The following is a 15,000-nucleotide window of genomic DNA, read 5'->3' as shown; positions in this document are numbered from 1 at the left end:
CCAGCATGCGACTACCACATTTACCACCTGCCTGGCATTCAACAGCTGGTTGGTCATCATCCGTCGACACACGCACGCACACACATACGAACGCTCACCTTCGGAACCTACGTACAAGGGTTTTTTTTCGTGACGTTTCGGTAAAGATACTATAACTGGGTTTCGAAAGTCAAGGAGTCGAATTAGAACCCTTACTTTACGATTCTCCTTGTAATTAAGATGGAATTGTAATGTTTTTCTCGTGTCTTTTATCAGCTGGATGATCGTTTGGTTATTTGTGGTCTTCTTTAGTCTTGGGGGGGAAGGGGGAGGGGAGGGAGCAGGTATTAATTAAGAAGTTAATGGGCCTTCTACGTTATAAGTTGCATGAATGCGGGTTTTTTTTCGTAGGACTTCGTAATTAATTTGAAGACATTTTTATTCTTAGTTTTAAGATGTCTATCCTCAGTGAGTCATGCAGCTTCTCACAACTTTCCAATTTGTGATATATCTATTAAGTGATAGACAAGTGATAGAAGGCGATCTCCCATTCTCATTTCTGGCTCCTCGACCCCACCCCACGCCCAACCATTCCCCACGCCCAACCATTCCCCACGCCTATCCATTCCCCACGCCCAACCATTCCCCACGCCCATCCATTCCGCACGCCCAACCATTCCCCATAACAGCCATTAAGTACCTTAGGGGGGGGCGTGGACTTAGGAAGAGGGGGAGGGGGGAGGGGGGAGAGGGAGAGACACATCCAAACAACCGAAAGAGAGCCACGTCATCTAACTAGCTAACCTAAAAACCCGTAGTTCGTGGCAATGGCCCCTATCCAGCCGGGGGGGAGGGAGGGGGAGGGGGGAATAACGCTCTCTTGGACCCCCTGCATTGCATAGCCATTTATAGCACTTACCTTAATTAGAGGCAACTAGACGTTTCTGAATTCCTTTCTTTTATTTGTCTCGTGCTATTTGGTGTCTGGAATGACAGTCTGTAGTTTGTCTATATATATTATGATCACGCTGTCTCCCTTTCTTCAGCTGGTTAGTGGTAATTTGCACTGCCTGATTATCGGTAGTAATTAGACATTGATAACGTGGTTAGTTAGATTCTCTCCGATATCTATCACGCATCGGGCACCCTCGACCTTCGTGACGTCACCTAGGGTCTATGACGTCATCCTCGAATTCGGTTGTTTCCCTGTCATCTTCGTTTTGTTATTTTATCAATTCCGTGTCTCTTATAGCGAATCGTTTTCCTTTTTTTTTTAGAGTAGAGGTTCCTAAGGAGAATATCGATTTATCCATTTGCTTATTGATTTATCTGTTAATTAAATTCGGTGATTCTAGATAAGTAAATTATGTATATATATAAAATGAAATAGTTAAACGATAATTAATATACTCAAGTTAAGAGAAATAAAAAGATTTAAAGATCTATATAACCATGATTAGGTGAGGCAGCCCCTTAATCCGGGAGGGGATTCTTAAGCAATCTTTTTAAAAATAATTAAATTTTCGATGGATTTTTAAAAACTGTTTATTATCAAAACTGGGCTATTTTAGTGATAGCATCATAGGCCAAAGGGTTTAAGTATTGACTATTAACCTTAGGATATGCTCTAATACCCATTTCCTAAAGGCCTTAATTAACCTAGGGCCACTATATACCCGCCATTGGGTTGGGCATCATACCAATATGACCCTTAAACCTCGTCACTATATCTTAAGTGTAGACATGTTGCATCTTATTTTCAGCATTAGTGTAACAATCATATTTTGGTAATAATGAATGATTAGGACTTATCAGTAAACCTGAGTTAATGAAGGCATGAGAGACAAACGGAAATAGGTTAGGCTAATATGTTAGCTGTCTTCTCACCATATGATATTTATCGCTGTAATTCACTCTTTCGAGATGTTTTACCCCAAGTTTCCTTAAATATTTCCTTATATAATGTTCCTTTGGGCTTGTTTATACACATATATACACATAGATGGGTATATGCATATCTACATATATGTGTGTATGCATATATATTATTATATACATATACATAAAGACATTATCATTCAAACAATTTTTAAATTGCCCCAAGTAGTACCTCAGGACCAGAAAAATGTAAAATGTGGACTTTCCAATAAATTAACAGGAACTCCAGAAGCTGAAGGATGGAAAATGCTCTGTGGTGCAATATAACTCAATTTAAAATGCCTTTTTAAGATGTAGAAACGGCAGAATATTATAGTGATAGACATATATCACAGACATTTTTAGTTTTTCATCCTCATCATAATATTAATAACAGTAAAAAGATTGAGAAAAAAACAATAATCATCATCATTATCATTGTTATTAGAAAATCTCAACATAGGTATTTTTTAATTCCACTCACATATTTGATGTTGCACTGGAATCAAACACTTTATAAATAATTACATTACAAGTGACAAAAGATCAGATTTTTATTTTTGTTGTTGACTATTTGTGTGTAAACTGTCACATAGGTCTACTTATGTTAGCCCTTACGTTAGGCTTAATAAACAAATTACATTGTTCTAGGCTTTTAACAAAATTACTAATTTAACAGAGCGTTAACAGACACTGCTCGACGGCCTATGCTAATCCCGTTAAAAGACGGAACTGTTAATGTAACCAGTTACATTACAACAATTAACTTTTGATACACGCTTTCTAGACTACCAGAAAGAACAAACAATATGAAGTAACACTTACCATCAACAGCCATTTTTCAATCAAGTAGCCATTAGGTTCCATGGTCTTTCGCTTAAACCAGCTGTTGCCGCTCGTTTCCCTTCTTATATTGCTCGGGTAATTTAAGAAAAAAGGGATCTGTTGTACGTACGCAAAATCAGCTGTTCTCTTTTATTCCAAGTCATGTAATACCTCCTAGGCCATGACAGTCCACGATAAATCTCTCCTAATTCCAGCGCCATTGTTATTTCCTGATAATTGCATGCATTGCGTTTTCATAACATTTACACAAAAAGGTTGACTGATATTGATCATTGTATCTGAGAGATTATAAGTGAGAGATATCACTAACATAAAAAAAAAATGTAACGCAATTATGTTTCATATCTTATACGAATAATTACGAGATGATGCCAAATTATTTAAAATATCTAGGAAATATTGCGTTACTGGAAGTAATTATAAGAACTTATCTATTGCTAGTAATTATGATGATGGATGGGGCTGTATTTCGGCACATCATATTAATTTGATCATACAGTGTTTTTTCCTCACTTTTAATCATCTATTTGTCTTATATACATGACACGAAACGAAAACTAAAGAAATTATATTATGACACGTTCTCACTCGTATCAACCAAGGTTCGATCGATGTAAACTCCATTGTGCTCAAAGTTCGGTTAAGTTTCAAACCTTAAGGAACAATCATTATGTTTAAGTGTATATCATACATTACTCTTAATATAATTTCAGTTAATGGTAGGCTTGAAATGCCAGTGATACCATACGGTCATAACAATTGAGGACCGCTGGTCTAAATGATGACAAATATTTGACTTTGTTCATAACCTTTTTTCGGCAATGCTTTAATAATACCATGTAATCTTTTGTTTAAAAAAAAGACTGATATCTATGAAAAATGGAATATAAAACTTTGATCCAATTATTCCGGAAAAGAAAAAATTGACATAAAACAGATACCACCTTTCCATCTTAGTGTGAAAACAGAAGTAATGTGATAGGACCCTAATTCATAAAATCAAAATAATGAATACTATTGCTTATATTCATAGGAGTATCTTGAAAAAAAAACGATTGTCCAGGGTTGACAATATCATGCCGATAACAGTAAGTTAAAAAGCAAATGATGACAATTATTGAAAATTAACAAAAGTCAGGAATTTTGAAAAATGGCATTTCTTATTCGCCTTGGTTTCTGTAAATACTTTACTGTAAATGAAAGAGACCCAACAAAACAAAAATACTTCACTGCAATATAAGTGCAGAGGAATTCTTAGAGTAAAGGTATCACTGGGGTAACAAAACGATATTACAGATTCTGATTATGAAAATGGGTTATGAAAGTTTAAAAAGTTACAGAATTATAAGAGTATTTACGGAGAAAATACACAGTAAAAAGATCTCTCTCTCTCTCTTTATATATATATATATATATATATATATATATATATATATATATATATATATATATATATGTGTGTGTGTGTGTGTGTGTGTGTGTGTGTGTGTGTGTGTTTTACCTCTGTTGCGACAGACCGTTTTGTGTCCTTTTTTAGAATTGTTCTTGTTCTTTGTTTTTGTTTTTTTAGAGATCTTGCGCTATTAATTGTCACTATTAAGTGACAATTTGCAAATTATATTTTTTCTCTTGACCTCTTTTTGCAACCGACCTTTCAATAAACGGAATTTGCAACACTGTGATCCTATAGTCATGTCGGGGCCTTTGACCTTATGGTGGCAAATTCTGGCCTTAATTAACCTTATTATGAACATTTTATAACCGTGACCTTTTCACGAACTTGACTTTTTACGACCCTGACCTCGTGTGAAACTTTGACCTGGGTTGTGGGCTTGACATCTCCTAAGAGCTTGATTGTCTGTCATACTGACCTCTTTGGTAATCGTGACCTAATTTTTATAACCGTGTGATACAACTTTTAAAACCAAATGTGTTTCCAAATGAGAATCGACATCGGTTGACTTATACTTTACTGAAGGAGAGCAAGAGGTACACTGATCATTTCTTAACATAAGGCCCCTCAGAATTATTTTCTATTAGCGTTACATATAAATTAGATACTGTACATACGACTTTTTTTAGATTTACGTAAGTCTATTATTCAAATGGCCGGTAGAAATAGATATGGCCGTTATATACGACATGATTGTCAAAGTTAATACTGAATATTATTGATAGAAAAGGGTGTAGTAATTCTATATTCAGGTAGTTTTAAATATAATTATTCTAAATCAGAACGTAGTTATTTGGTTTTAACTTTGCGGTCCTTAAGAACTGTTTATATAATTACATTCTCGAATAAAGCTTTATTAGCTTAATGTATTGCGTATATCACATTACCAGTGTATTAATTCACTACTCTGTAACATATCCTTATATAATTAACAATTTAAAAATTAGATTCCGTTAAACCTGTTAGATAACTCCCAAGCCGAAGCCAGCGTCCCCGGAATGAAACAATGTCGAATCGATCAACAAGATTTAGCAGCGTTATAACGCGTCCCTAACCCAATACCAGTCGTCGGGGACCAAACAAACACCAATTCTCCCCAGAATTAGTACAAATATACCACCCTCTTGACCGTGGCAGCATCCAATTTGAACATCTCTCCCGATCAGCGATGGACCGACAACGCTTTCGGATGAAGCGAGAGAGGTGCGTGGATCAGCTGATTGTATAACGTAAACACACGGCTCTCAGCTGGGACCGGAAAGCTTAATTCTGCAGGTAGTTTTTGTGATTTTTCTTTGGTTTGAGAGAGGCTGTGCTCTTGCTGACTGGTTGGAAGGAAGGTCTGTTCGTTGGGGAATCTTGAGGTAGTTTATTAAGGTAAATTTTTGAGAATGACTAGTGAAAATTTCAAGTTTGGTCGGAAGGTTTCTTTGACATTCTATGGAGGTTTGAGAGTACTCTCATTACTGAAGTTCTTAATCAGTTATTATCATTATGATGATTGTTTAGGTTAGGGCTGTGTAAAGATAAGCAAATAAGCAATCCTGCCACATGAAGGAGCCGAAAAGTCAAATCTATTTTAATTAATCTACTTAAATGGAAGATAACAGTACCTTCAGACCCAAGAAATGCTGGTAAATTTGGATAAAGACGCAACCAACCCTCTAGGCATGACACAATATTTATTCTGGTAGTTTTCGTTCTGTTTTGTACAGTTTCGCTACTCATTTCCATCGGAAACCTTTCGTTGCTGAGTTACCTCCCCTCCCTTCCCACACGATACAGAACTAAACGATTTCTGGCGGGAAATTTTTTTTTTGCGTAATCAAAACCCAACCCTTAAACCTAACCTAACCTAACCTAATTTTTAGGTTTGCCCTAGTTGGTAACTTTTCAAAACGGACGTCCACCACCGACCACGGAACTGACCGATTTTTGGTCTGCCCTAGCCAAGGGCACTTCGTAGCATCTGACTTTTATCTTCGAATGTTACCACTTCTTACCTTAATTGGAGGAGTGTGAGGGGCCGGGTTGTAATTCACAGTTTTTGCACTCCATTTCCATTGGCAGTGCACCATGGTCACGTAATAATTTCAGTGATGCAGCGTTATCTTTATAAAAACCCTTGATTAATTCCCACAGAGTGTACCTACATCTTACACACAATGTAGCCATCTCGAAACTGATTTTGAAATTCAAGCAAGGACCCAGACTCTATGTTCAATTGTCTGTGATTAGTCGATCATTTTATCGGTTAGACCTATTGTTTTCCTATTGGTGCTATTATTATCACGTGACAGTATTGCTTTCTATCGATACTTTTTTGTATTTCCGTGGGGGAGGTTGGCGCATGCGCAGAGCCGATATTTTTCAGTCAGATGTTTGTTAAGACAGTGGAATCATCTCACCCATTAATCGTTTTTAATTATTTTCAAAATAATATATCCCGATTATTTTTCGTTTCCAGAAGAAAAGAGTTTTTATGGGTAACGTCATAATTAAAGCTACGTCATGCCCAAAGGTTTGTTTTTTCGCTATGTGTGGTCGCGTCTTTATCCAATAATACCGAAATGCTATGGCAAAAAGCACCAAACTGTCATCATTTGAAATCTAGTAAGACACAGGTTGTAAACCACCCTGCCTATGACCAATGATAATACTGACATTATTGCCGAATTTGTTTGGTTAGGTAAGGGACAGGAGGAAATTATTTTCTATTGGTTTTGTAAGAGTCTGATATAAGTGACCCTTGGAAAATGAGAGTTTTTGAGATCGAACTGCATATGAAATGATGATTCTAGGAGGTCTGTTGCAAATAAAGAATATACCAGAATATACATAGAGGAAATCGAGAGCTGTCACGCCAAATTCATTCGTGCCTCGCAATGCGGCCGATGGCTCGCCCTGGATTTTTCATGCATATGTCAACTTGTTCTTTTAAACTTTTATTTGATTTTTCAAGCCAGTTTGATCATACCTTGCTAGAGTATGATACTTCAGATGCTGAAGCATTTATTATAAAAAAACTTTATTAACTGAATTGTTGCTCTAAGGCATGGAATGGTTGAAAAAGCTTTGAATATTAAATAAAAGCTCAAATGAATTAGTTAAATTTTGCCCACCATGACCGACCTAACACTTTTAGGGCAAAACATCAAAATACCTATGGAGAGATTGGTCATTATGCTTTTCACCATAATGCCAACAGGCGTATTGGCAGTGACAGTTGCCCTGCATGCAGTGTATATGGTAACAAACACACATCTTACTTAATTTTAATATAAATTTGGCAGAAACCAATCACATACTTCATGATTTGTCTCCTCCATTACATAAACCCCCGATTTTCTTTGGTTCCTCTAAGCTCTAAGGGAGTGGGGACTGTTAACAAGGAAACCGAGATGCATGTTAGATTCATTCTAATCAAATCAAAATACATTGGAAAATTTGTATATTGTCTGTGAAAGCTTTATGTTTTATGTGTTCTTTATAGTCATTACTTATGTTTTTCTGTCTCTTGGCTTATTCTATTGTGAACATATACTAAATTATGAGCAAGCCAGTGATTCATATATATTTGTTACTAAAAGCCCCAAAACGTGGTGCATGTTCATTGTTAACCCATTCGCGCCATAAGATGTACTATCACATCATGGGAATATTTCACTCCTGTGAGATGACGTCCCATCACTTCATGATCTCTCCCTCTAAATACATGTTTTATATAGTTACCCTATGTATATTCTCATTCCAGTTGCATTTATATAGACACGTTGTTTTTGACCTGTCAAAAAAAAAAAAATAATAATAATAAATAAAATAAAAAATAAAGTAAATTTTAAAAAATTAAAAATGCCTCAGTATCCCCAAGAATCAGGCGGGTGTAGAACACTCAGAGAGACATGCTGGGTATCACGCTGGGAAAGATCTTGCACATGGAGGCTGTGTATGCTTGTTATCTTCATGGCGGGATCAATGTTAGGGAAATAATCGCCCTAGCGTGAATGGGTTAAACTAGGTATTAGATTAATAAACCTTGAGAAATTATATTTTTGTGACTGAAATATTTTGATTTCCAAGCACAATGTCAGTAATACCCAAACATAACATTTTTAAAAAATAACAAAATAGTCAACAATTCCATCTTTGATGACCTTATTTCTCTTTTTCAGACATGGGTATCGAAGTGGGTCGCATCCGGGAGTTCATGAAGCGTAATATGGTCATGATAGTAATGGTCCCGGTTATCGTTGGCTTACATTACGGCTGGCAAAAGATTCAGGACGTCGAGGCCTTCGTTCCCAAGAGCCAAAGGAGAGATTTACCTGTTATGGAGGTAAGGGTTCGACAGAAAGCGTAACGTTGTGTTCTTGGTGTTTGAGTGTTGTCATTATCTGCTATAGTAATAGTAGAGAGATAGTATTAATTTAGTATAAGGACTTGCATGTACTATAATGTTTATATTCATAATTTATATAATATAAACTTGAATTAAAAAAAAAAAAAAAATTATCATACAGTAAATTTATAAAAGATCAGGTCGTTTCATATCACTGAAAAATGAAACAAGTTATTGTCTTATTTGCTGACACATTCCTGCCATCAGTATTATTCAGTGACATATATTTCTCTTCAGTGAAAAGAATTTCTTTAAAAAAATAAAAATCCTTATTTATGACTGCAAGTGGATAGTGGACATATTATGAATAGTGTCCTTTAACAGCCTTTGCTGTCAAATGAGTATTATTCTCATGTAAGGAAGGTCATTAGTCTTTGGGCTATAATTAAATGTTAGGCATTCAGATAGAGAGACAATAGTCAGTGCCTGCTATCAGGTAAATTCAAAATAATGCATTTGTTGTATAATTTAATGTGAAATCATTTGAAATCATGTTTGGTAGACAATAGAATATACATAAGTTTAAATTTTCCCATAAAAAGATTTTTTTATCACATAAAGAATATTGTCTAGAGCTGAATATATGAGATTATGTAATGACATTGTGTGCTTCAGAAATTTGTATCGTGGCTTCTTTTCCAATATTTTTATCTTTTCCAGGGTGCGAAAAGGATAGAGGATGGACTTAAAAAACAATTAGGAATAAAAAAAGAGTAAAGAACCCCTACTTTTGTAAATATTTGTAAAATAGCTTAGATAAGGTAAGTTGATATTACCCTCTTTTTTGTTTAAGTGGTTACCATGCACACACATGCACAAGCACACGCACACGCACACGCACACGCACACTCACATGCACACGCACACACACACACATGCACAAGCACACGCACACGCACACGCACACGCACACTCACATGCACACGCACACTCACACTCACACCTACACACACACATCTACACACACACATCTACACACACACAACTACACACTTACACACACACATCTACACACATCTACACACACACACATCTACACACACACACATCTACACACACACACACACACACACACACACACACACACACACACACACACACACACACACACACACACACACACACACACACACACACACACACACACATCTACACACACATCTACACACACACACACACACACACACACACACACACACACACACACACACACACACACACACACACACACACACACACACACACACACACACACACACACACACACACACACACACACACACACACACACACACACAAACACACACACACACACTCAAACACACACACACACACTCAAACACACACACACACACACACACACACTCACACACACACACACACACACACACACACACACACACACACACACACACACACACACACACACACACACACACACACACACACACACACACACACACACACACACACACACACACACACACACACATACACACACACACACATTTATATATGTATACTTGTTAAACATACATTTTTCATTTTTTAGGAATACATATTTTACCATTAAAAAAATTATATAGCTTTCTGAAGTGTCCCCCTAATGCCTGCCTGCAGCCGCTAACCATCAACTGAGCTTTATCCAACAAGCCTGGTGTTTTCATACAGAGACGAGTTGCATTAAATCTCTTCCCTGACCAGTATTATCCACTCATATACCCACTAAGTAAGCCTATAACTCCACATAATAGATTACATAGAGCTAACAATACATACAAATCCTGTACTTTCATTACAAAAAATGTATGTAATATATATACAGATCTAAAGGTTTCAAGACATGCTACCTACCACTTTAAACAGTTAAAAGTGGCATTACTAGTTGGCACCATACAGAAGAGAAAACATGACTCTGGAAGTGACTGTAAAAGCTTCAACATATAGGTCAGACAGCTCTTCAAGTTTCTGAATCTAGTTCTTGGTGAAATCTGCCAAGGCATATTTCCTATTGATAAAGCATGGCACTAGGTGACAATTTTTCTATCATATGTTTGAGGTTGTAGGTTGCTCATCTGGGTACTTTGAGATCAGCACTAATCACACTTGCTGTAACCCAGTAAAGCAATTAGAACATCTAGCAGAAGGCTGCATAATATTTTAATTTACACCAAACCCATTGCGGATGGGGGATAGATTCGCTTGCCCATTCTCCAGGATGGGATTTATTTCAGGGCAAGGCTGCTTCACACAACATACTTTGACTTTCTGCACTCTCTCTCTCACTCATTGTAAATGTAGAGCTATTTTTGTGTTTTAACTTTTGTTTGTATTATTGTGTTTAGAGACTTATATGTGCCATATGACAGGCTCTATCAATGCTGTTATTGACTGAAATTGTAGTATAGGATCCATATCAGCTCATTATTTTCTTTACACCCAGTGTGATGGAAGTATTGCTGTAATATGGGAGGACAAAAAGCAACTTTATTTTTTTCTATTTGTTTACTGTCATGAATGAATACAAAACGTATAAGCATCTACAATGAAGATAACATGAATAGGTAGGGAAAAGGAAGGAAACCTGTGCTTATTACTGTGAGAAGGCATCCCTACTGGCACAGGAGCACATTTTAGAAATTGGGCATGGTTTGAGTCACCTTATTCCCTTTCTGCCTGCGCATCCTTTATCTATGGTACTTTAGGGCAAGAGGTCTGCAACTTGCTGTGTGCCATCGCTCTATATAGATAGTGCTTTTTAGAGACCGTGAATGGATGCCATTCAAAGCCTTCTCTCCTGCTAGAAGAAAGTGGTGCCATCTAGGTTTTGGATGTTAAGTTTGCTTGATATTACAGTAATTATGATAATTATGACTGAAATTGTCATCATCACTCATTCCTTACTCATAGCACAATAAAATAACACAGTGGTCCAAAATCTCTGAACGTCATGCACGTCATGACACCTGTCATCAGGCCAAAGCTCCTGCGTCATGTATGTCAAGACACCCATCCGCAATGGGTTACTGACAACAATGCACCCACTTTGTGTAATGAGAAACCGTTGAAATTGAATAATGTTAATGCATTGTGTAAGTACACTTGATAATTAGGGTTGATACTAATTTGATCTAACAGTTGATTTTCACATTTTCAGGATGTCTGGTGTAAGAATAGAACAAGAGCGAGTGAGTGGGGTATGGTGCCACAGCCTGAGAGATCCAGCTTTCCTTTCTATGTTAAGGAAGTACAGGAAGCTCCTTGTCTCTGCCTATGGACCTAAAGGGGGCGCCATTCTGATATCAAATTCAGCGGGAAGGGAATCTCTCGCCTGCTCGTCTAATGAGATCATTCAGCAGCTGTCGTTTTCTCATCCCTGTGTGAAGTACATTAATGCCTTAATCTCTGCACAAAATGCTGCCTGCGGTCTCCATGGCCTTTACACAGGTGTTCTTTGCGCAAGGCTTCTTGAAGAGGCCCTGCTGTGCGAAGATGACACCCCTCACCACATCATACTGGAAGTGGCTGAATGGATCATCTCCGAGGTCCTGACTTGCCTGGTAGACTCGCCAGAGGCGGTTGTTACCGACTTGGACATTGGCAACATGCATCAGGTCACCTCCTTTGTCAAGACAATACTGGGAGCAAAGAATTGCCTAGACCTCAGTAAAAATGAGATCGATGATTTAAGTCTCAATATTGTTAAAGCCTTTTTAAGAAGCATACCTCATGAATACTCATCAAGTGGCTTCGGACACGTCAACATAATTACTCAGGACGAATCAGCGACAGCGGAATCCAAAGTCTTTGATGGAGTCTTGTATCGAGAGCCAGATCTTTGCCCCCAGAGGATTAAGAAATTCACGGAAGGGCGAGAGGAGTTCAATATTGTTGTTTTTACAATACCTCTTACATTTGAAGAAGGAGAGAACGAAACTGTGCATTGGAGAGGTAGTGTGACAAAAGACGCATCATTTATTGATGTGTTTCTTCCTAGCCTCCTCACCTTTATGAGAAAAAAGAACATCAGTATCTTGGTCAGCCAAAAACCTGTCAACCCAGTCATCAAGTTTGAGTTGGAGAGAAAACGATATTTGGTTTTAGAAAGGTTGGGCACTGCATCGACACAAGCCATAATCAAAATCAGTGGATGTCAGCCAATCAGTAATATTTCCAATTTACAATTAGAAATTAATAATGCTGTACCTGGGAGGTTAACATCAGTAGAATGTGTTTACATCAATGAGAAGAGTTATCTCCTGCTAGATCATGTAGAAGGCTGTGTTTCTAGTCTACTCTTGTCCAAGACTAGTCCCAGCACTGAATCAACATTAAAGGTGTGTATTCACTTTTTTATTAGTTCTCATGCATGATGTTTTACTTTTTTTATTTCTTTATTTTTTTCTTAATATAAAGGATGTGAGATTACATAATAAACATACATTTAGTACATTCATTAGTAGTTCCTTTTATCAATCTCTCATCTTTGATAAATTTATATAATTTCTTTCTCTTCAGGAAACGGCTGAAAGTTGCCTGGCTGCCCTGCGGATGGTTGTGGTGGACGGGAAAGTTGTTGCCGGAGGTGGCTGCTTGGAGGCATGGTTAGCCATGAAAATTAGCCATCTAGTTAGCAACAACTTAGATCAGCTGATATCAGTGATTGAAATTGCACCGCATCATGCACTAAGAGTAAGTCTTTATGTGCATCAGATACTGGGTGATCATGCAGGGACTACTTTAAGTTTTAGTGGAATATTGTTGGAGAAAAGATATGCATTAGGAATGTTAGGTGTATTTAATCGAAGAGCATAAGTACTAATGTCCTGATAGCCATCTTGTTTGTTGGTATTGTCTCGAGGATATACTCTGATCAATAATTATAACATTTCAAGGTTAAAATCAGTGTTAACATGCGTAGTTTTCTGCATTATGTGACATATCTCCCAGTTTTCTTGAGGCAACATTACCACATACATTTTTACTTTCATATTTTATAAATTAAGGATCATTATATCAAATTTGTATAATATTTCCTAAACCGGCCCTTGGCTGTCACCAGCCCATGACTAGCAGGGAGTGCACGATATCTAAATGCTCTCCATTCTCTGAAAGCATCACTAATCAAATGAGTTTAGTTGGTGTAGAGATTACTTATGTATAATATCTGATATTATTTTTATTTTTATAATTTCAGGTGACTAGCATGTTCATGAAGGTGTTCCTAGACTTAGCCTTCCGCCCAGGAGGAGGATCATCGTCTCTAAAGACAGACTGGTGCACGGATTCAACATTCCATCACCTGTGGCATTCAGCAGGATCAAAGGGAGAGAATCCGTACTGTGGAACAGATGACTTGTCTCTACAACCAGCTGTCTGTCACTGCGTCTGTGGCTTGATTGGGAAAGACGCCCTAAATCCGTTCCCTGCAAATCAGTGGCAACCCGCTGACTTCCATCCAAGTTGTATTACGAGAGAGAGTCTCAGTACATCGTGTGGAGCTTCGGAGAAACGAGCGTCTTCAGACAAGTCTTCGAAAGGGGGGCATTGCCAGAGTAAAAATACGACCACCGCAATCAACAGCGACTCTGTAGTGGACGAGTTTGGATTCTTGAGTATTGAGCTTGACGTTGACAGTCTGGAGGAGAAAGTAGACACATACGAAGAGGATGTGGACAGTCTGGAGAAAACCGGCAACAGTCTTGAAGAGGAAGGCGACAGTTTAGAGGGTAGACTTGAAAGCTTAGAAGATGATGCAGACAGCTTAGAGGATGTGCTTGACAAAGGCGCTGAACCAGTTCTCGAAAAAGGTGTCAATACAAAAGCCAAGTTGAAAATAAAAGGACAGGACAGTCTCTGCGACAGTTTCCCAGCCAAATACAATGCTATTCGTCTCGCGCTTGAAGGCTTCAGCCATTTATTTAAGATTGGTGAATGTGTGTTTGATAAGTGAGTTTTAATCATTGTAAAGTTTTATTAAAATACCTTTAAGTGAACTCATTTGCTTTTGTCTTATCCTCATTATATATATGAATTTGACTTGGCTGTGGAGGATCCTTTAGCTTGGAAAATTATAAATTTATATTAAAATAGTCTCAAAGATGTCTTAACTGACAAGAAATCTCAGACAAAATGCAAAAAGTGATCATAAAAACTGATTATACTAAATTAAATATATTGGAGCAATTCAACATGTGATATACAATAGGGCATTTTGTAAAATCAAGTTACAAAATAATATGGAGGATGTCCAGCACATGTGCCAAAATTATACATGACCCTCCCCTTTTCTCTCTCTCTCTCTTTCCCTTTCCCTCTCCCTCTCCCTCTCCCTCTCCTCTCTCTCTCTTTCCCTCTCCCTCTCCCTGTCCCTGTCCCTATCCTTCTCCCTCTCCCTCTCTCCCTC

General features: G+C 37.6%; 1 protein-coding gene across 1 annotated transcript; it reads left to right on the top strand.

Moving 5' to 3' along the window:
- The first annotated feature begins 8,490 nt into the window (after nt 1–8,490).
- LOC122251916 (molecular chaperone MKKS) lies at nt 8,491–14,590 on the top strand. The gene is made up of 5 exons (XM_043014159.2): nt 8,491–8,531; nt 9,255–9,355; nt 11,752–12,931; nt 13,113–13,286; nt 13,792–14,590. The coding sequence occupies exons 3-5, from the start codon at nt 11,753–11,755 to the stop codon at nt 14,545–14,547; spliced, it is 2,109 nt and encodes a 702-aa protein (XP_042870093.2). The 5' UTR covers nt 8,491–8,531; nt 9,255–9,355; nt 11,752; the 3' UTR covers nt 14,548–14,590.
- Nucleotides 14,591–15,000: the final 410 nt, after the last annotated feature.

The sequence above is a fragment of the Penaeus japonicus genome, unplaced genomic scaffold, assembly GCF_977035675.1.
Source record: "Penaeus japonicus unplaced genomic scaffold, GWHDUDI00000001_assembly GWHDUDI00000014, whole genome shotgun sequence".
Taxonomy (NCBI): domain Eukaryota; kingdom Metazoa; phylum Arthropoda; class Malacostraca; order Decapoda; family Penaeidae; genus Penaeus; species Penaeus japonicus.
The sequence above is the reverse complement of the archived record's forward strand: the minus strand, read 5'-3'. Positions and strand labels throughout refer to the sequence as shown.

Excerpts from the sequence above, each read along its gene's own strand:
- LOC122251916 (XM_043014159.2), top strand. The coding sequence starts at position 11,753 with ATGTCTGGTGTAAGAATAGAACAAGAGCGAGTGAGTGGGGTATGGTGC. Across the intron at positions 12,932-13,112 it reads GCACTGAATCAACATTAAAG|GAAACGGCTGAAAGTTGCCT; the intron begins GTGTGTATTCAC and ends CTTTCTCTTCAG. Across the intron at positions 13,287-13,791 it reads CACCGCATCATGCACTAAGA|GTGACTAGCATGTTCATGAA; the intron begins GTAAGTCTTTAT and ends TTATAATTTCAG.